Raw genomic sequence first — 21,695 nt, forward strand, 5'->3', positions numbered from 1 at the left:
ACAACCAGGTATAGATTTCATATTAGGGGAGGAACCCTAAGGCATTTCCATCTCAAAAATTAAGTAAAATGAGGAATTTGGACTCCAAAAAAAAAAAAAAAACAACTAAGTATCCTAAGTAAAGGAAATAAAAAATATAAAAAGGAACAAGTGAGCCTTTGGTGCTTGGATGTTTACAGAACGGTGCAGAGGAGGTGTGTGGCGGGGGGAACAGCGGGACTGGCTCATGGTGGGCTTGAGCCCAACCCCTACCTGCATCTTGCGGAGCTGCTTCACCGCTTCCTCCTTGCCCTGCACCCCCATCGCATTCTGGGCTCTCAAGTCCTCTACTTCGGCCTCCAGCTTCTTGCGGGCGGCCACAGCCAGGGCGCGTTGCTTGCGTTCCTCATCCCGCTCCACCTCTGCATCCCTCAGCTGTGGGGAGGATGGGAGGGGTAGGCTCAGGGGACGAAGGTCCAGCCTCCCTCTACATGCTAGTGACCTAGATGTCCACCCACCAGCCCCTGTCCAGGCCAGCAGCGCCATTCCTTCTGTGCTCTGTCACCGGAGCCCTGGCTCTGGGCTTATCCTTCCCTGCCTTTGGTCCAGCCTCTGCTCTGCTCCCAACTGTCCCCTGCAGCCCATTCCCGCACAGCTCCAGAAGGTCTTTCTACATTCAGAGCTGCCCTGACCCTCCCATGCTCAGCACTCAGTGCCAGCCAGCTTCAGACCACAAGAAAGCCCTCCACTGGATGGGTCAGAAATGGATGCTGCAGACCACAGGGAAAGGGGAATGAGTAAATGAATGAGGGAGGAAGGCTGTGGATAGAGGGGTGTAGAGGAGCTGGAACATGAGCGATGGATGAGCACTTGGGCAGGCTGGGGAAGTTGGGAGCGGCTGGGGAGAGGAAGTTGCTGGAAAGGGTTAGTTGGGCAAATGGAGAAGCTGGACACAGATGTGGCTGCATAGAAGCGTTGGTTGGTGGGGGGGCTGTGTGTGGGTGGGGGGCTGGGTGAATGGTTCAGCGGTGATGTCTGATCCAGGGCATGTCAGTCGGTCAGTGGGACATGTGTGTGGGTTCAGGGGTTATGGTGGATGAAGGCTGGGGAACAGGAAGGCCTTGGGAAGAAACACTGAGCAGCAGGTAGGTAAGACTTTCTTGTCTCCTCTTTTAGCCACTGGGCACCAGAGCCCTCCCAGCTGTGGGCAGGCGCCCTGCAGCCTCCAGCCTGGTCTCCTACCTGCTTGGCCAGCTGCCGCCGCCTCTCCTCGCCAGCCTCATCTCGGCTCTGCAGGTCGCGCTCATGCTGTGCCTTGAGAGCCTGCACGGTCACTTCCAGCCGCAGCTTGGCGTCCTCGGCTGCCGTCAGCTCATCCTCCAGCTCGGTCACCTGTGCTCGCAGGTCGTTGGCTGTCTGTTCTGCTGCCCGGCGGGATCGCTCCAGCTCATGCGCCTGGGGGGATGGGAAGGTGAGCTCTGGGCTCCTGGGTCTTGGGGAGGTGGGGGAGGGGGGCAGGATCCTAGATCTCTCGGAGGTCTCGGAGGACAGAGTGAAGGAAGCTTTAATGGACAAGCTGATGCGCACATTCTGGTTTGCTCATTCATTCACCATTGCCCAGGGCAGCTAGTTACTCTGTGTCTCCTGCCGAATCATCCTAAAACAATTCATTAATAACCGATGTGTGCAAGTTCTGTTATCTGCAGGCCCTGAGAATCTGGTTTAAGTGTTTGTTAGGCCAGCTGACTCTCACTCACAGTGGATTACATCCTCGTGGGTTTTGAGATTTTTGCATCGTGTGCTGACTTCCCTGGAGCTTCAACTCTGGGAATCCTGTGCGGATCTGGGTTGGAGGCACATAGCTCCAGAGTTGAGTGTTGCTGTGTGTTGGACTCCCCTGGATAGTACCATTCCACCACCTACTGTGATTTTTTTTTCTCAGCATGAGGGTTCCCAGAACTTCCGGGGAGTTGTAAATTAAAATCCCAAACACTGTTGGAAGACATATTTGGGCTTATGAGTTCTGAGACCTCAAGCCCCGTGCCTATGCCTCTCCTTTAACTGTCACCTTCTCAGAGGAGCGTCCCTTGCTTGTCGGGGCCTTTCTGTTACCCAAGCTGCTGCCCCGAGCCCCTCTCTGACCCAGCCTTAGTCACAACAGTCATTTAACATGAGCTTATGTGTCTTCTTATGCAACGTCCACCCCCTACACTGGACTGTGAGTTTCATGGGGCAGGGACTGTATCTATGTGTCACTACTGCCCAAAGAACCTCATGGAAATTCTTATCAGTGCCAGTGTCTACCTCCTGCCCTTGGAAGATGCCAACAGGTCTCCCTTCCTATTTGGCACCTGCCAATCAGTTTTGTTTACTGGAAGGAGGTAAATTTTCTCCCATCAACATCCTATTCGAACAAAGTAGGCCTTTTGGAGTAACCATGAATAACTTGACAGTTTTCCCAAAGGAGAGACCTTAGTAGTTTGAGCATGAGCTGGATTTTAACTCTGGTATCCCTGGGGCTGCAGGCCAAGGGTATGTCATGGGGTTCAGGGGTTCCCTCCAGACTTGGCTGAAAGCTCTATCAGATCAACACCAGAGTGTGTAGAGAAGATAAAGCCCTTATCTGCTGCACCCATGAGAGTGTGTTGTTGGCAATAAGAAAGGGCACTAGAAGTGTGTCTGCTCAGAGCCTCACTGAAACACAAATCCTGTCAGTGCCTCCTATCATCAGTCAGGGTAGTGGGTGTCCCTGGGCCTGTCCTTGCTGCTGCTCCATAAGTATATTTATTGGGCAGAATGGATACAATAGAGGGTGTGGTGGACCTTTCTAGAAGGCTGGGATGTGGGCTGAGTGAGTGGTGACTGAGGACTGGCCTAGGGGACTCCCTGTTGGCCATGGGAGACTCATTGACCTGTGATTCAGGGGGGAAGAGAGAGACCTGGGGGGAGCCTCTATGTGCTCAGTGGGGTTGAGGGTGGCAAGGTGGGATGTCCTCACACTGGGTATGTGGTATGTGTGAGGGGATGTGTGTGATGTGTGAGGGGATATATGTGTGTGAGAAGGTATATGTGTATGTGATGTGTGTGGTGTGTGTGAGGGGTTTATGTGTGTGTGGTGTGTGTGCAGTATGTACACACGATGTGTGGTACATGTGTGGTGTGTGTGAGGAAATGTATGTGTGTGTGGTATGTATGGTACGTGCGGTGTGTGCATGTGCATAGACTCATGTTTGGGGTGTGGTTCTCAGGTTGCACGTAGTGTGTAAATTCTCTTTATGTTCTCTGGAAGATTCTCCTCTTGTTATGCATGTGTATGTGAACATGCATGTTGAGGAATGGCTCTCCTTACTTCCTGTATGTGTGTATGAACATATGTGTCTGGTGGAAGATTCTCCTCACACTCTGTGTATGTTATGTGAGCATGTACGTTTGGTCAGCAGCTCTCCTATCATTCTGTGCTTGGCATGAACATGTAACTCTGATGGATGATTCTGTGATCCATGCATAAGAGCACACATGTGTGTCTGTGTCTCCCAACATCAGGTGTTCATGCAGTTGTCCACACGTGTGTCTTGTGGAGTGGGGGCCCCTGCTCACGTTCTTGCCGACGTCATCCTTACTGCTCAGCAGTGCTTCCATCTCTGCCCGCAGGGCCCGGTTCTGCCGCTCCAGCTCCTCACGTGCTTCCTGCTCCTCCTCCAGTGCCCGAGTCAGTGACAGGGTCCGAGCCTCGCGCTCCCGGCCCTCCGCCTCAACCCGCTCACGTTCCTCCACCGCCCGCAGGACAGCTGCCTTCTCCTCTGCCAGGAGCTTCCAGGTTGAGGGAGATGGGGTGGGGGAAATAGATTAGCTGAAAGGAGTGTACAAGTGGATGGGGAAGAGGGAGCAGCCAGGGACAGAGAGAGAGACAGACAGACAAAGGCAGAGACACAAGACGGAGGTAGAGGGATTAAAGTTGCAACTGTGTCCCTGACCAGCCCAGCTCTTGAGTGGATCAAAGTGAGGAGCCCCTCATTCTAGAAACCTGACAGAGGAAAGAGTGTTTCTTGCTCCTGGGGTAGTGGTACAAAAGACACGTATACCATTTTTACAATGTACTTCAACCTTTGTTGGCTTTTTTTTTAAGGCACAGAAATCAACAATAATAAAACTTACAAGATCTGACAAGAGGGAAGAGAACAGGGATCATAGTCAAGAGAAAAACCAGTCCATGGAAACAGACCAACAGATGACCTCATCACTGGGATTTATCACGCAAGGACTATAGTTAAAGTCATAATCATAGTTAAGATTAGTAAATTTCAGGACCAGATGAATACAGTGGGTGAAGACCCAAGGTTATTTCAGGAGGGGTTTGAAACTAAAACAGAACCAACTAGAAAGGCCAGGACTGAAAAGCATGGTATCTGAAATAAAAAAGTCATTGGAGGAAACCGAGAGCAGACTGGACACTTCAGAAGAACCAGTAAACTTGAAAGCAAGTTGACAGAAATGATATAAATAGAGTAAAAAAAAGGGGGATCCCTGGGTGGCTCAGTGGTTTAGCGCCTGCCTTTGGCCCAGGTCGTGATCCTGGAGTCCCAGGATCAAGTATCCCATCAGGCTCCCTGCATGGAGCCTGCTTCTCCCTCTGCCTGTGTCTCTGCCTTTCTCTCTCTCTCTGTGTCTCTTATGAATAAATAAAATCTTTAAAAATAGAAAGAAAGAAAGAAAGAAAGAAAGAAAGAAAGAAAGAAAGAAAGAAAGAAAAAGAAAGAAAGTAAAAAAAATGGCATCAATAATATGAAATGCTTGGAAATAAATCTGATGAAAAATGAGAAAGATGTACACTGAAAAGTACAAAAAGTCAAGGTGATCTAAATAAATGGGCACATCTACCACATCTCCAGGCCAGAAAACTTGGTATTGTTAGTATGTCAATTCTTCCCAGATTAATCTATAGATTCAACAAAATCCCAAATCAAGAGGATTTTCTTTCTGTGTGTAGAAACTGACAAACAGATACTAAAATACATGTGGAAATGAGAAGGACCTGGAAAAAGCAAAAGAACTTTGAAAAAGAAGAAAAAAAATGGACAACTGACACTACCCGATTTTTAATATAAATGCAAAAATGAGTCAGTAAAGAGATTCTTTCAGCAGTGTCTGAACAATTCAAAAGCCACGTATAAAAAGTTAATTTGGAGCCATATTAGCACAATATAAACAAATTAACTCAAACTGGATCACAAACATATATATAAAACTGAAAAGTAGAAAATTTCTGGAAAAAATATAGGAAACCTCTGTGACTGAGTTAGGTAAAGTCTCCTCAGACACAACACTAAAAACCACAGTCCACAAAGCAACAATTTAATAAACTGGACTTCATCAAAATTCAAACCTCCTGCTCTTTGAAAGACTCTAATGAAGAATTAAAAAGCAAGCCACAGACTAGATGAAAATAGTTGCAAAATAATACATCTGCTAAAGAACTTTTATTCACCATATATAAAGAACTTCCAATCCAATAATGAAAGAAACAACTCCCACCCCAAAAACAAAACAAAAAGGGGGAAACAACCTAATTTTAAAAAGTGGACAGAAGATTTGAACAGACACTTCATTCACCAAAGAGGTATACATGGCAAATAAGCACATGAAAGACACTCAGTGTCATTGCTCATTAGGGAAATGTGAATTCAAACCACTACACCTTATTAGAAAGACTAAAGTTTTATCCATAATAGGCAAAAACTAGAAATAACTCAAATGTTCAACAAGTTAATGGTTTTCAAAATATGGTTTATCTATACAGGAATAATACTTGGCAGTTAAAAAAAAAGGAATACAAAAAAAAAAGGAATACATTATTATAAATTTTTTTATTAAGTTTTCTCTATGCCCAATATGGAGCTCAAACTCATGAACCTAAAATCAATAATCACAAGCTCCACCAAGTGAGCCAGCCAGATGCCCTGAAGAATGAATTATTAATCCATGCAAAAACATGGATGAATCTCAAAATAATTCTGAGATTTATTTTTTTAAGTTAATTTATTTATTCATGAGAGACACCGAGAGAGAGACGCAGAGACATAGGCAGAGGGAGAAGCAGGCTCCATGCAGGGAGCCTGATGTGGGACGCGATCCTAGGACTCTAGGATCACGCCCTGGGCTGAAGGTGGGCGCTAAACCACTGAGCCACCCAGGGATCCCCTGCATCAGGCTTTGTGCTGAGCGTAGAGTCTGCTTGACGTTCTCTCCCACCCTCCCCCTGCTCATACACGAGTTCCCTCTGTTAACAAAAACAAAAAAAAAAGTGGGTACTACCAATAATTATTTGGGGACAGGAGACATAAACCAGGATGGATGAAGGGTTCCTATTTTACAGAGGCACAGAGGGAAGAAGCATCTTGCCCTAGGGTCCCCCCAGGTTCATAGTGGAGCCTGACATCTCCTACTCCTGACTGCACACAATGACCATGGGGGCGCCAGTGAGCATCCTGATTGCCCACCGGGTTGGGTGAGGTGCCCTACCTGGTCGAACTTGCGCTGCTTCTTCTCCAGTGTGCTCACGAGCTGCCGCTGCTGCTCCAGGTCCACGGTGGCATCGTCCAGCTCCTGCCGCAGCTGGCGGCGGCCCCGCTCCAGCCGCTCCACCGCCTCAGTTTTTTCTGCCAGGCGCAGGCTTAGGGCCTCAGCCTCACGGGCTGCCCGGCGCCGGGCCTCCTCTCCTGCTTCCAGGGCTCCTGCCTCCTCCTCCTGGCGCCGCCGCCACTCTGAGAGCTGGGGGTGGGGCATGGGATGAGGAGAAAGGGTGGGTGGCTGTCATGGCTGTGACCAGACCAAGGTGTGAGTTGGTAGTGCCCTACTTCCCAGACAAGGAGCCTGAGGCCTGAGGAGAAAAGGGACTCGTTGTACTGGGTTCTTCTGCTTTGGAGTAGGCTTGAAGTTGTGAGTTCTATGAACCTCAGCTTCTTCAGGAGATGAAAATTACTCCCATCAGGACCCAGAAGATGAATCAGACCCGGACTCCACCCTGGGGAGGACTCCATTCTGATGGGGGAGACTGAGCATCAAGGCCAGGGTGGTGGAGGCTAAAGGAGAAGCAGCATGGCAGCCATGGGAACCCACAGGAGGAATTTAGAATCTGTTCAGAACATTCAAGATAGACTTCCTGGAAGAGGGGGCATTTGAGATGGATCTTGAAGTATGCATAGGAAGCTGCCAGTTGAAGAAGGATATTTAGAGGCATGCAGTCATCACTCATTCATTCATCAGACATTTCTCCAGGCCTCCTATATGCCAGGCTCTAGGTTGGCCTGTGTTGAAGACCAAGACCTAACTTTGATGGGTTCCACTTTCAAGGAGCTCCCATTCGGGTGTGTGTGGGGACCCATGGGCAGAGAGAGTTCCAGCCCAAGGTGATTGGAATGGGGATGAGAAGACAAAGGGCTTGGGAGCTCAGAGTGGGGTGGTGAAGGACAGGCTGTGGCTGAGGGAGAGTCAGAGACAAGAATGGGGGTCTCCCGGGGGTCCGGCCTAGGACTGGGTGGGCAATGGGGCCATCCCTGAGCTGAGGAATCCAGAGGAGTGGGTTGGGACTGACTGGAGGCCCCACCAGGTCTCCCTCCAGGACTGCTCACCTGGGCCTGGGCGGTCTGTAGCTCGCGGCCTGCCCGCTCCCTGGCGGCTGCCTCCTCCTCCAGCTGTTCCCGCAGCCCCGCCACTTCAGCCTCCAGGGCTCGCGCCTTGGACCCCAAGGCCAGCTTTGCCCTACTCTCCTCCTGAAGCATCTCCTACAGATGGTGGAGGAAATGGAGATAAGGTGAAGGCAGAGGGTGGAGAGCCACGGTGGGGGCAGTGCTGGGGGTTGAGTGGGGAGGGCCTCACCTGAGCGTCATGTAGCTGGGCCTCTGAGCTGCTCAGCTCCTTGCTGAGCCGGATGGCTCTGGACTCGGCCTCACTCAGGGCCCCGGACACATTCTCCAGTTCAGCCTGCAGGGAAGGGGCACCTTCCAATGGTGGCTTCCACCTGGCTGCCCCCAGCCACTCCATCCCCTCCAATCCCTACCACACCAGGCTGGTGGGGATGGCAAGTAGGGCAGCTGCTGTAGAAAACAGCCCAGTGGTTCCTCAAACACTGAAACACAGAGTCTCCTTATGGCCCAGCAATTCCCCTCCTAGGCGTGGACCCAAGAGAACTAAAGACCTATGTCTATGCAAAATCTTGTATGGGAATGTCCAGGGAGCACCATTCACCACAGCTGAAAGGTGCGAATAGCCTACCTGTCCATCAGCTGATGTGCAGATGAATAAAATGTGGCATAGCCAAATGATGGAATATTATTTGACAAGACAAAGGAATGAATGAATCTGACACATGCTACAGCACGGGAGAACCTTGAAAACATGATTGCTGGGTGCAAGTAGCCAGACCCAAAAGGACAGATATCATATGAGTCCACTGATGTGAAATGCCCAGGATAGGGAATCTAAAGAGATAGGAAGGAAATTTGTGGTTTTGGGGGGAGGGGGGGTGTAATGGGGGGAAGGCTGGGGAATGGTAGCTGAAGAATACAATATTTCTTCCAGGGGGTGATGAAAATGTTCTAAAATTAGATTAAGGTGATGGCTGTACAACTCTAGGAATGCACCAGAAACCAATGAATTGTACACTCTAGATAGGTGAACTATACAGTATATGAGGTTTTTTTTTTAAGATTTTATTTATTTATTCATGAGAGACACAGAGAGAGAGAAAGAGAGAGAGGCAGAGACACAGGGAGAGGGAGAAGCAGGCTCCATGCAGGGAGCCTGACATGGGACTCGATCCTGGGACTCCAGGATCACGCCCTGAGTCAAAGGCAGACGCTCAACTTCTGAGCCACGCAGGCATCCGTATAGGAGTTCCTTTTAAAAAAAATATTTTATTGGGATGCCTAGGTGGCTCAGTGGTTGAATGTCTGCCTTTGGTTCAAGGCATGATCCTGGGGTCCAGGGATCGAATCCCACATCAGGCTCCCTGTGGGGAGTCTGCTTCTCCCTCTGTCTATGTCTCTGCCTCTCTCTCTGTGTCTCTCATGAATAAATAAAATCTTTAAAAATATATTTTATTTATTTATTTGAGAGAGACAGATAATGCATGAGCAGGGGAGGGGGAGGGGCGGAAGGAAAAGCAGACTCCTCATGGAGCAGGGAGTTCAATGTGGGACTCAATCCTAGAACCCCAAAATCATGACCTGCGCCCAAGGCATATATATGCTTCACTGACTGAGCCACCCAGGGGCCCCCAGCATATGAGTTCTATTTCAACAAAGCCGTTTCCCTCCCCCACCAAAAGTTTTCACAATGATCCTGGCCTCACATTTCTTCCCAGTGGGAATCGGGTAACAGCTCACCACCTCCTTCCCCCAGACTGTCACCTCCAGGAGGGTAGGTCCTCATCTGTTTTGTTCCCTGCTGTGTCCCCAAGGCCCAGGAAAGGGCCTGGCACATAGCAGGTGCTCAGGAAATGTTTGTGGGATGAGAGTCTCTGGTGTTGTGTCTTGCCCTGGACCACCTGCTCTCCCTTTCTGGGGTTCACTTAGGGAACAAGGTTGGGTTCAAATTCCAGCTGGCAAGAAAATTTATCTTGGAAATGAGACAAGAAGATAACCAGGTGTCCTTCCTCCCACCCCCCAGTCTCTATCAGATTAGGAGGCATATGTGACCAGTTTATCTCATTATTAGCCATGTTAAATTTGAGTATTTCATTCAGCAGCCAGAGTTCTCCACTGTATAAGTACTTTTCTCTCTTTGTAATCATTTATTTATTTATTTATTTATTTATTTATTTATTTATTTATTTATTTTAAAGGACTTTATTATTATTATTTTTAAATATTTTACTTATTTATTCATGAAAGACACAGAGAAAGAGGCAGAGACACAGGCAAAGGCAGAGGGAGAAGCAGGCTCAATGCAGGGAGCATGATACGGGACTCAATCCGGGGTCTCCAGGATCACGCCCTGGGCGGAAGGCAGACACTTAACCACTGAGTCACCAGGTGTCCCTGTATTTATTTATTTATTTATTTATGTATTATTTCTTTCTTTTTAGGTAATCTTCACACATAACGTGGGGCTCAAACTCATGACTCCAAGATTAAGAGTCGCATACTCTACTGATTGAGCCAGCCAGGCACCTCAAACCAGGTGTCCTTCTGACATCATAGAACAAGACTGTCTAACCAGCCCACACAGGTTCACCTTACTCTCCAGGGGAAGGAAGCCCACTGGTTTCACACACCAACCCTATGAGGTGATACTATTACTATTCCCAGTTTACATAAAGGAAGCTGACACAGAAAAGTTAGGAAATTTGCCCAAGATCACACAGCTACCAGAAGGGGGACTGAGCCAGGGCTGTGCTGTCCAATATGGTAGCCACCAGCCATATGTGGCTACTTACATTTAAAAACTAAAATTAAATAAAAGTAAAAATACACCACCTCAGCTGTGTTTGCTACATTTTCAACGTTCAGTGGCTGGATTGCGCAAATATAGAACATTTCCATCACTGAAGAAACTTCTAGTGCTGGCTGGAACTCTTACTGCCAACCACCAAACTCTACTTCTGGTGTCACTTTCATTTGTGTCATACGTAAAATGTTTACTACAGTGACCACTAGGTAGCATGATTTCATCCGGGGCAGATCCTGGCTGCCCCCACCCTTAAATCCACTCTTTCTGGCCCCACTATGATAGTCTATTCACTAGGCCCATGGCTATCAGCTGGAAACTACATTTCCCAGCCTCTCCTGCAGTTAGTTGTGGTCATTTGATCATGTGATGACAACCAAAGGAATACAAGCAAAGTGATATATGCAAGTTTACCACTTCCTCTCTTTCCCCCTTCCTAAGCAGGAGCACAGATGTACCCATAACCCAGATTTGAGTCTGAAGATGAGGGCAATGCTCTCAGGGATGGTGGCATGACAAGAACAAGGAACCTGGGTTTTGAGTGACCTCATGGAGCATAGTATCCTGCCAGCTTCCACTGCTTACCCTGAGTCTCTTTCTCAACAGGGAGACAGAAGTCTTTTATTAAAGCTGATGGATTATGGGGGTGCCTTTGGTTATATTGCAACTTTTACACTAATACGCTATTTTAATCTGGAAACTAAAAACTGTAATGATGTTTTCCTCTGGAGGAGCTGGACAATTAAAAATCATTCTTCCTGGGGCACCTGGCCGACTCCGTTGGTAGAACATTTGACTCTCTTTTTTTTTTTTAATTTATGATAGTCACAGAGAGAGAGAGAGAGAGGTAGAGACACAGGCAGAGGGAGAAGCAGGCTCCATGCACCGGGAGCCCGATGTGGGATTCGATCCCAGGTCTCCAGGATCGTGCCCTGGGCCAAAGGCAGGCGCCAAACCGCTGCGCCACCCAGGGATCCCAGAACATTTGACTCTTGATCTCAGGGTTGTGAGTTTGAGCCCCATGTTGGGTGTAGAGATTACTTAAAATATTTTTTTAAATTATTTTTTAAAGTAGTTTTTTCCTTCATCCTTTCTGCTTCTTTGTATTCTCAGTAACGCATACGTGTTGGCCATTTAAAGAAACATAAAATTAAAACTTAAAAGTCCACATTTTTTTAACAGTAATGGTATGTATCATCCCTACAGTATTCTATGTGTTCACACTAGACTTTTCTAATCAGAATCCAGATTATTTAAAGCTTCTAGGAGAGTGGGGAGTCATGGTAGGGTTAAGAGCTACAGTGTCAGGCAAGCCTGGGTTCGAGTTTTGTCTCTGAGGGGTCTTAGACAATCTGCTTCACTTTGCTGGGCCTCAGTTTTCTCATATGTAAAAGGGGAACAATATTAGCACTTCCTTAAAAGGAGAGTCAGGAAGATTTAGGGAAATACATAGGATATTTGGTGTATAGTAATTGCTCACTGAATACTAGCTCTTCATGTGTGATCACGTTGGAAGAGTTGCGAGGGCTGCTGTGGACCAAACGGAAGCCCAGAGAGGGTTCCTGCCCAGGCCGCCCCACTCACCTGGGCTCGCTGAAGCTTCTCAGCAGCCTCGGCTCGCGCCCGCTCCCCGTCGCCAGCCCGGCCCTGAACTTCCTGCAGCTGTGACTCCAAGCGGCGTCTCCGCTGCTCGCCCTCGTGACGTGAGGCCTGCAGGCTGCTCAGCTCCGACCGTAGCTCAGACACTTCAGTCTCCAGGGCCAACCGGGTCTTCTCCCATGTACCTTTGCTCTGGCAAGTGAGAGAGACCAGTAAAGAAGTATACTTTCCCCCTCAACCAGAGCAGGCATATTCCTGCCTCAGGGCCTTGGCACTGGCTATTCTCTTTGCCTGGAACACGTTTCCCTGTGACACTAGATGGCTCACTCCTTACTTCCTTTAGTCTTCTACTCAGATGTGCTCTGTGATGTCTCTTTTTGAAGTCACAAACCCTCAACCCTGACTCTGCTGCCCCTTTGTTTATTGTTGTTTTCCCAGAGTTTTTTTTTTTTTTTTTTTACTAAAGATTTTATTTATTCATGAGAGACGTACAGAGAGAGAGGCAGAGACATAGGGAGAGGGAGAAGCAGGATCCACGCAGGGACCCTGATGTGGGACTGGATCCTGGGACTCCAGGGTCACTCCCTGAGCTGAAGGCAGACGCTCAACCACTGAGCCACCCAGGCATCCCTCCCAGAGCATTTATTACCCCAATATACATGAGGAATGGGTTGCTATTTAGCCTTTGGCTCTCCTGGTAACATGTGAACTCCACAACGGAAGGGAATATGGGTTGTTTTGCACACTGCTGGGTCCCCAGACCATCCTGGGGACATAGTATTCTCCCCATGTTTGCAGAATGGAAGGTGAACCAAGGACATGGATACACAAGGAAAGAACTCCAGAAATAGGAGCTAGCCTAGAACCAGTCAGAGGCACATCCTCCTGCATCCTGCCTTCCCCTCCCAGGGCCCCCCAGAACCCCCCACTCCTGTCCCAACCCACCCTCCGGGCCTGTTCCAGTTGCTCCGCCAGCTCGCCCAATGCCTGCCCATGGCGCTGCCTCAGCTCCTGCACCGCCACTTCGTGAACACGTGTCTCCTCTTCCAGAGCCTTCTTCAACTCTGTCACTTCCTGTTCCCTCTTGGACCTTTTGTAAAGAGAGCATAATTTCAGAATAGAGAAAGGCAGGGACTTTGGGGGGGTCCTCCTGACATCTGGGTATGCCTCCTTTAAGAATGAGGACCTCACTCTACATTTCTAAGGGAACTGGGTGGGAAGTGAGGGAACAATGCGGCTTTAAGGGTGAACTCCTACTCATTTCTCAAAACCCTATTCAAAAGGCTCTTTCTCAAGGAAGTCTTCTCAGACTCCTCCATACACGTGGTTTAAGGGCTTTCTCTTATCATTCACAATGCCCTGTGCTGCTCCCTTAGAGCATACTTTGTTCTCCACTGGGCCTCTTTGCCTGAATCTGCCTCCCCTGGACCAAGAGTTCTTGTGGGAAATGTCTGGCTCTGACTTATCTCTGTCCCCAGCCTAGCCCAGGTGCAGAGCTGATACTCGATGAACAACTGGTGAGCACCAAAGTCCTCCTCTCCCTGCACCCTGCCCTGCACACACCCAGGATGTGCCAGCCACAGGGCAGCCTGGCCTCACCTGAGCTCCTGCTGCGCATTGGTGGAGTCCAGCGTGTCCTCTAGTTCACTCCGCAGCGCCTCCAGCTCCTCACCCAGGTCCCTGCGCTGCTTCTCTGCCTTGGCCCTGGCTGCCCGCTCGGCCTCCAGGTCTTCCTGGGCCTCCGCGAGTCCTGCCTGTGCTTCCCGCAGGGATTTGAGCAGCTGGGCCCGGGCACCGCCCTCCTCCTCCACCCTGGGGATAGACAAGGACCATGGAGTCAGTACTGGGGCAGGCAGAGGGCAGGGAAGATTTCTGGGGGTGGGGAGGCCAGGGTGGATTGGGAGGGGGCCCATCCCAGGTTAAAATCCCACCTCTGCCCTTGGGCACATGCCTCAGTATTCAGAACCTCAGTTTCCTTCTCTGTGAAATGGGGATGACACCAACAGTAATCACAGGGCGGGTTACTGAGCTCCTGCCATGTGGGACCCTTTCCTTTATCATTTCGTTTCAGGATCACACCAAATGAGAAAACGGATGTACAGAGTGGGAAAGTACTTGCCCAGGTCACCCGGTCAGCGATACGGAGAGCTGACCCCAGCATCTGATCTGCCTCATGCCCCCTCTGAGACACAGCCTCTTGCAAAGAGAAGCTGAATCGAAGTGGCAGCAGTGGCTGAGGTTAAGTTGCTCACAGAGCCAAGCAAACTGGGGTTTGGATCCCCTGCTCGGCCACCTGCCCTGGTCACTTGACCACCGCTTTGAACTGTAGGCTCCTGGCCTGTAAGAGGACACACTACCCCACTGCACAGGGTTGCTGTGAAGATGACAATAAAACTGATAATAAAAGCACAAAAGGCTACATGTTGTATGCTTCCTCTTATGTGAAATATCCAGAAGAGGCAAATCATGTCAAACAACTCAGGTTGTTGGTCTGCAAGGGTCTGCCAAGGTCTGCGGCAGGGGAAGAAGGGGAGGGACTGCTTCATGGGTACTGGACTCTTCCTTCTGGGGGAGATGGACGTGTTCTGGAACTACACAGAGGTGGTAGTTGCACAACACCATGAGTGCACCAAATGCCACTGAATTGTATGGAGTATTTATTTATTTTAAATATTGTATTTATTTACTTGAGAGTGAAAGCATGAGAGCACAGAGGGAGCATGAGAAGCAGACTCCCTGCTGAGCAGGGAGCCTGACTACACAGTGCTCAATCCTGGGACCCTGAGATCATGACCTGATCCAAAGGTAGATGCTTCACAGACTGAGCCATCCAGGCGCCCTGAATTGCACACTTTAAATTGGTTATGTTATGGGGGCCACCTGGCTGGCTCAGTTGGCAGAGAGTGTGACTCTTGATCTCAGGGTTGTGAGTTCAAGCCCCATGTGTGACACAGACATTACTTACAAATAAAATCTTTAAAGAAAAATAATACGGTTGTTATGTAAAGTTCACCTCCATAAAAAGAAAAAAAAAAGAACATGTGAATAAAACAAGGAAAAGTAGTAATAGACACACCCGCATTTATTGAGGGCTTATGGTATGCTAAACCTTTAAAGAGCACTTTCTTATTTAATCCCTACAAGAACCTTAGGAGTAGCTTCAAAATGCCCCCCCCCCAAAGGCTGAGGGCACTCAGTGAGGTCACAAGGCTGGAAAGGGGCGGGGCCTGGGCTCCAATCCAGAGATCTGATGGGCCTGCAGGGTCTTAACCACACACTCACACCCCGCTGGCACCACTGACTACAAGACACACATTTTCTCACATTTAAACATCTCTGAAGTTGAGCCCCACCTATAATCAGGGGCTCCTGGACGGCATGAAGCACGGCGGGTAAAAGGCATTCGCAACACCGAGTGCCGTATTTGGCACACAGTAGGTGCTCTATAATTGCTACTGACTGTAATTATAATGATACGATTCCACTCATGGCCAGAGCACTTATGAAATCACAGTTGATCCCTGATTCCAATTCCGGAACTGGGCCTCCTTTCACTCTTCCCTTAACCGGGGCGGGTTTGGTACTCTCGCCAGGTCCACTTTGCAGGAGAGGACACTGAGGCTCCATGGGGCTGAGGTGCGTGTGCGCTGGTGGAGTCTCCCTGGGGCGTCCCTCCCGCTGGCACTGGCAGGTGGTGCACTGTGGCCCAGGCACTGGGCACCGGGCACCGAGCGCCTCCTTGCCCTCTTCAACCTCCCCCTTCCCCACCCCCCTCCGCCCAGCACCTGGCCAGGGCCGCCTGCAGCTCCTCCTCCTTGCGGCCCAGCTGGGCCCGCAGCTCCTCCCCACGCTGCTGCTGCTCGGCCATCTGCTCCTGCAGCTCCGAGCTCTCCCCGTCCAGCCGCCGCTTCAGCTTCTCCAGCTCCTGGCGGCCCTTCTCCTCCTTCCGTAGGCGGTCTGGAGGCGGGAGTGGGGGCCATGCGGGAGGGCGCCAGACCCCACACCCAGCAGCTCCCGGACACCCAAGGGCCCGCCCCCGGCACTTGCTGGGGTGGGGGTGGGGGTGAAACTGGCTCAGCATCTCCCTCTGTGCCCCTTTTCCAGCTTCCCCAGCCCTGGGCCTGACCCCCAGGTGCCGTCCTCTCCTCCTCACCCCTTAGTGGCAGCCCTGTTCCAGCTCAGGGACTACCTCTGCCCTGTCCTGTCCTATCTCCACAGCCTTCTCCTGTGCTCTCTCCCTTCTGCTGCTGATTCTGAGTCAGCAAGGGGCAGAGACAACAAGGTGTCTGAAACAGGTAGTGGGACAGTCAGAGAGAGAGCCACCCAAGATGCGGAGGAGAGGGCAAGAGAATTGCATTTCAAGCGACAGAAACAACCTAAGAGCTACGAGGGCACTCAATCTGTCTTGAGCCTTCTTTCCTGTCCCCCTTTAACAGATACGACCGCTGAGGCTCGACCGACCGCTGAGGCTCGATGGCACAGGAGGTTCACCCAACACCCAACATCCCGTCCCCCCGCCCCCCACCAGCATGCGCAGACCCCAGAGGCTGCACCCTGTGGGCAGCGCTCACCTTCCATGTCCGCAATCGTGGCCTCGTATTTGAGTCGAAGCTTATTGAGGCTCTTGACCTTCTCCTCCTCTTCGGCCGCCTGTGATGAGAACTCGGCCAGACGCTCCTCCAACAGCTTCCGCTCCTGAGGGTGGTGGGAAGTGGGGGCCGTCAGAGCAGCTCCCCCGCAAAGCTCATCTTTGATGAGTTCTCATGTGCATTTCCTCCACCTCCACCCATCACTGAGCCTCCCGCTCCTGACCCCAGCCTTCCCTTCCCCATCCTCTTGGGTTTGCAGACCCGTCCCATAGGCACAGGTTCACACCTAGTAACTGCAGGGTTGGCTCCCATTACTCGAAGAACCCCGCGGTTCGCTAGGGCACCATTCCACTCATGAGCACTGAGGTTCATTTCAATTCATGTGTGATTATAAACACATTGCAGTGAACATCCTTGCCCATCTGCTGCATTCACGCGAGTTCTGGATCCATACCACTCAAAGTAGGAGTTTTGTAAATCAGTGGCATAAACACCAAATGATCACTTTTTAGAAATGCTGCATTTCAGGCTCCACCCCAGACTCCCTGAATCAGCATTTTAACAAGCTCTCCATATGACTCCCGTGCACATTAGCATTTGAGAAGCACTGGCCTGGAGCTGTACTTTTCAAACTAAGTGCTTCTGGAAACCAATGTACTGTGTTGGACCTACCCTTAAAAAGAAAGATATAGAACAGTGTAGAATGGAATAATCATTGCACCCAAGGAACATTCCAGAAAACTCCTGTGCTTCCTTGACTTCCCAACTCAGGCATCATTGCCTTGGGGAAGCCTTCCCTGATTACCCCTAGGACAGGAAAGGGACTGGCCCCTCTCTATCATCTTCTGTTTTTTGCTGACAGTTTATAATTAAGTCATATCATGTGGTTATATTTATTTTCTGTGGTGTCTCACCTAGCATCCTTTGTCCCTGGCCCCTCACAAGGACATAAATGGTTTTCTAGTTAGTTCCACACCATATGCCTTGTGCCTAGCCCAGTCCTGGCTGTGGCAGGTTAAAGATAGAGGCAGATTCTTTGCTGTGTCCCCACTCAGGGATGGAGTCTAATTTCTCAACCACTGAATCTGGGCTGAGCCTATGACTGTTTTAAGTTCTGTGGTCTGCAAACCACAGTGTGCAGGCCAAATCTGGCCTACCACCTGTTTTTATAAATAAAGTTTTATTGGGACACAGTCACATGTGTTCGATTATGCACTATGGCTGCTTTCACACTACATCGGTGGAATTGAGTGTTTGTGACCAAAACACAGGCCTGCAAAGAGTGAAATACCTGCTATCTGACCTTTTACAGAAAATGTTTGCCAACCCTTGATCTATAGAATTGGGCATAAGTGATGCCATAACAGTTCCAGGCTTAATATCTTAAGGGGCCTGGAAGCTTCCACTTCCATTCTCTTTTTTTTTTTTTTTTTTTTTTTTTTTAATTTATTTATTTATTTATGATAGTCACACACACACAGAGAGAGAGAGAGAGAGAGAGAGAGAGAGAGAGGCAGAGACACAGGCAGAGGGAGAAGCAGGCTCCATGCACCGGGAGCCCGACGTGGGATTCGATCCCGGGTCTCCAGGATCGCGCCCTGGGCCAAAGGCAGGCGCCAAACCGCTGCGCCACCCAGGGATCCCTTCCATTCTCATTCTTAAAGCCCTGAGCTGCCATGTAAGAAACTCAGGCTTTCCTGTGAGGACAGAAGCCACACAAAGGAGGATCAGGACTGCAGACACCCACACCCAGCCACCACAACCTGATGATTGCCCATGAGAGCCAACGGCTGACACTCAGAGCCCGAGGCCCCTAGAGATGGTGCGAGCTGGAGGAGCTGGGGGAGACGCAGAGAGAGATCCCCCCATGCCCCCCATGTATGGCCCACAGGCCACTGACCTTGCTCAGCTTGGCATTCTGATCTTCTAAAAGTAGCAGGTCTTCCTCAAATTTCTTCAGCTTCGCCTCTGTGGTCACCTTCTCCAGCTGCAGTTTCTGCCGTGCCCCTTCCTCAGCCTCGAGGTGGCTCTCCAGATCCTGCAGAGGGGAGGGTGGGAGGGATGAGGCCCCAGAGGCTGGGGGCTGGGGTGCAATGGGAAGGGCACAGGGGAGGGGACGGTCCCAAACCTCTAGGGCTTGTGGCTCAGACCGATCCATACTCTGGGTGAGGCTGGGAAGGATCACACTTTTCTGATCTTCCTGTTTCATTCATTACCCCTAAGCCTTCCCTGAGTGCCCAGTATGTGCCAGGCAATGTACTAGGCATCTTTGTCTTATGGAAATTACGTTCTTGTGTGTGCGGGAAGATTGTAAACAATAAACATAATAAATAAATATATAATGTTTGTTTATTTAGACAGGTACTGTCCACTATGGCAACATGTGGTGTGAAACTGGAAATTAAGGTTTGACATTATGCGACAGCCTGGACACATCAAGGGCGTTATGCTAGGTGAGATAAGCCAGAGCAAGACAAATAGTGTATGATCCCACTTATATGTAGAATCTAAAAAACAAAAACAAAACAAACACAAAAATCTGAGCTCATAGATACAGAGAACGGATGAGTGGTTGTAGGTGGGTGGGTGCAAGAAAACATCAGCAAAGTGGATGAAGTGGTCAAACGGTACAAACTTCTAGTTATAAAGTACGTAAGTCCTGGTGATGTAATGTCCAGCATGACTGTAGTTCAAATATTGTATATCTGAGAGCTGCTGAGAGAGTAGATCTTAAAAGTTCTCATCACCAGAAAAAAATTTTTTGTTACTACGTAAGGTAATAGATGTTAACTTGTGATATATACAAATAGCAACTCATTATATTGTATATCTGAACTAATGTTACATGTCAACAATACCTCAATTTTTCTTCTTTTTTTCTTTTAAGCAGGCTCCAGAGAATGAAGCCCAACATAGGACCTGAACTCATGACCCTGAGATCAGGCATTAGCTGAGATCAAGAGTTAGACACCCAACCAACTGAGCCACCCAAGTGTCCCAATAATACCTCAATTAAAAAAAAAAAAAAAGATTCAGTATTATGTGCTGCCTTGCTATCTGGTATTGGGAGGATCCGTAATGGCCTAATCACATATCCTCCTCCTACCCACTCTGCTCCCATGGATAAGGTCCACTGGCCACATAACACTACATATCATAGGGACAGGCACAGTACCAGCTTATGCTCACATGGTAGACTTCAGTTGCCTTTCAGCCCTGGAATTATTTAAACAAACTGATCACATCTCCCTGTAGGAACCAGGGGTCACCCCATCCTCTTGTTACTACAAAGCCTGTCTCCGACATCTGTTGCCTATTCATTTTAGTTCTAAGTGCAACCCCTGTGTGGCTCTCTGTGGAATGGTGTCTGCCTACCTCTGCCTGTATTTTACTAATCAACTACTATCTATCTTATCTGTCCTGAGTTGGGCGTGGTGTGTTAGGCTATCTCCATAACTATAGGTTGGGATCCCCCCCCACCCCATAACGAAGAGAAGGTGATTAAAACATTACTGAGCTCCTGGAATGTGGTTTGTATGCCCGAGGAACTGAATTTTCAAACTTATTTAATTTTTATTTAATTTTATTTATTTAAAATTTAAAGCCAGATACTCATGTAATCACTGGATAATTTTTAAATATGTTTGGAATCGCTTCGGTACCTAAACCTACCTTTTTCAAGTGAAGAAGTCATAAAACATAAATGCAGATGAAGTACTGCCAATGAAAATTGAGCATATGAATTAAGATGTACCATTAGTGCAAAACACATAGTGGATTCTGAAGAGGAGACAGATGAGGATGGCCTGCCTGGGAATGCAGCAGCCTAGAGGCAAATGGAGCCAGGAGATAGAGAGAGAAAGAGCACAAAGGATATCACCTCAGCACCTGGATCCAGCCATGCCTGAAGCTTATTCATTAGGGAATCTCCTATTATTTGAACCAAAGACATATTCTTTTTGTCTAAGTGACTTTGAGTTGAATTTTCTGATGTGCTTGCTTCGGCAGCACATATACTAAAATTGAGTTGAATTTTATGCAAATTTGTGGCCCAATGAGACATGGTTTGGAGAAGCAATGGTTGTCAGGGTAGACGGAAGGGCATGGGGAGAGGTGGCCTGTGGGCACACAGGGGCCAGACCTGTATATGCTGCTGCAGCCTCTTCTTGTCACTTTGCAGCTGGCGGGTGCACTCCTCCTCCTCGCCCACACGGGCCTCCAGCTCTGATACCACCAGCTCCAGCTCCTGTTTGCGGGCTGCCAGCCGCCCCCGTGTCTCTTCAGCCTCCGCACACAGCTCTGCCTCTGCTCGCAGTTGTTCTGCCAGGCGAGTGCGCTCCTCTTCCAGCTGGGGACAGGGCAGGAGGTCAGCATTCAGCAGGCAGTGCTCCCAGGGCAGTCTCAGTGGAGCACTGATTTGCTTTGCCCTTTGAGGCCTGGAGGGTCTTCTTCTAGGCCCCCATCTCAGCATGACCTCAATCCCCCTAGTCACAAAGTCAGACCCCTGGGTGCAGCCTCTCCACCACCTCCCTTCACCTCCTCACAGCCTATCAGTCCCCAGCACTGTCGACATGCCCCTGGACCCTCTGCCCTGTCCCCTCCTCTCTGGTCCCATAGCTTGACGAGCTTGGGCCTTATCCTCTCTGGGTAGACTCTCTCCCCAGCCGACTCCCTAGCCTCCTCCCCAGCCTCCCCACCTCCAGGCCCTGCCTCTCCAGTTCACCCTCCAGAATAGCCCCAGTGAGGCCTTTCTACTATCTCATATTTAACACTCCTATGCCTAGAAATTTAACCAAAGGAAAAAGCTCAGTAAAAGCAAATAGAAAAAATGCTCAAGAGGGTTTTGCTTCAGCATTACTTAAAAGACACCAGAAAAACTGGACAATAAAAAGTTCACCACCCACCTACCCCCAGCCCTGCCACAAGGCCGGCCCCTGCCCGGCCCCTATCGGAGCCCAGCCCCCTGAGCATCTTGGCTCTGCAGGAACCAGCCCCCCACTCAATGCCCTGCCTGCACCCCAGGGCTCTGTCCCCTGCACATCACACACAGCCCCCCAGCACCACAGGGTTTCAGCCCTCACT

General features: G+C 49.6%; 1 protein-coding gene and 1 long non-coding RNA gene across 8 annotated transcripts in view; one reads left to right on the top strand and one right to left on the bottom strand.

The window, feature by feature from the left end:
- The window catches only part of MYH14 (myosin heavy chain 14), a 101,762-nt gene that overhangs the window by 15,241 nt on the left and 64,826 nt on the right, over nucleotides 1-21,695 (bottom strand). For all 7 annotated transcript variants that reach the window (XM_077844356.1, XM_077844355.1, XM_077844371.1 and 4 more), the window contains 13 exons: nucleotides 20,755-20,961; nucleotides 18,514-18,651; nucleotides 16,596-16,719; nucleotides 15,810-15,981; nucleotides 13,624-13,836; nucleotides 12,970-13,114; nucleotides 12,010-12,216; nucleotides 7,855-7,959; nucleotides 7,608-7,760; nucleotides 6,499-6,747; nucleotides 3,577-3,789; nucleotides 1,222-1,434; nucleotides 253-414 (listed from right to left, as the gene is read on the bottom strand). In XM_077844356.1, coding sequence (XP_077700482.1) covers nucleotides 253-414; nucleotides 1,222-1,434; nucleotides 3,577-3,789; nucleotides 6,499-6,747; nucleotides 7,608-7,760; nucleotides 7,855-7,959; nucleotides 12,010-12,216; nucleotides 12,970-13,114; nucleotides 13,624-13,836; nucleotides 15,810-15,981; nucleotides 16,596-16,719; nucleotides 18,514-18,651; nucleotides 20,755-20,961 — 2,301 coding nt within the window. The remainder of the gene's footprint in view (nucleotides 1-252; nucleotides 415-1,221; nucleotides 1,435-3,576; nucleotides 3,790-6,498; nucleotides 6,748-7,607; nucleotides 7,761-7,854; nucleotides 7,960-12,009; nucleotides 12,217-12,969; nucleotides 13,115-13,623; nucleotides 13,837-15,809; nucleotides 15,982-16,595; nucleotides 16,720-18,513; nucleotides 18,652-20,754; nucleotides 20,962-21,695) is intronic.
- On the top strand, nucleotides 15,280-19,745 carry LOC144281640 (uncharacterized). Its single transcript, XR_013350073.1, has 3 exons — nucleotides 15,280-15,458; nucleotides 18,971-19,066; nucleotides 19,504-19,745. It is a non-coding gene; the product is annotated as an uncharacterized LOC144281640 (long non-coding RNA).

The sequence above is a fragment of the Canis aureus genome, chromosome 1, assembly GCF_053574225.1.
Source record: "Canis aureus isolate CA01 chromosome 1, VMU_Caureus_v.1.0, whole genome shotgun sequence".
Taxonomy (NCBI): domain Eukaryota; kingdom Metazoa; phylum Chordata; class Mammalia; order Carnivora; family Canidae; genus Canis; species Canis aureus.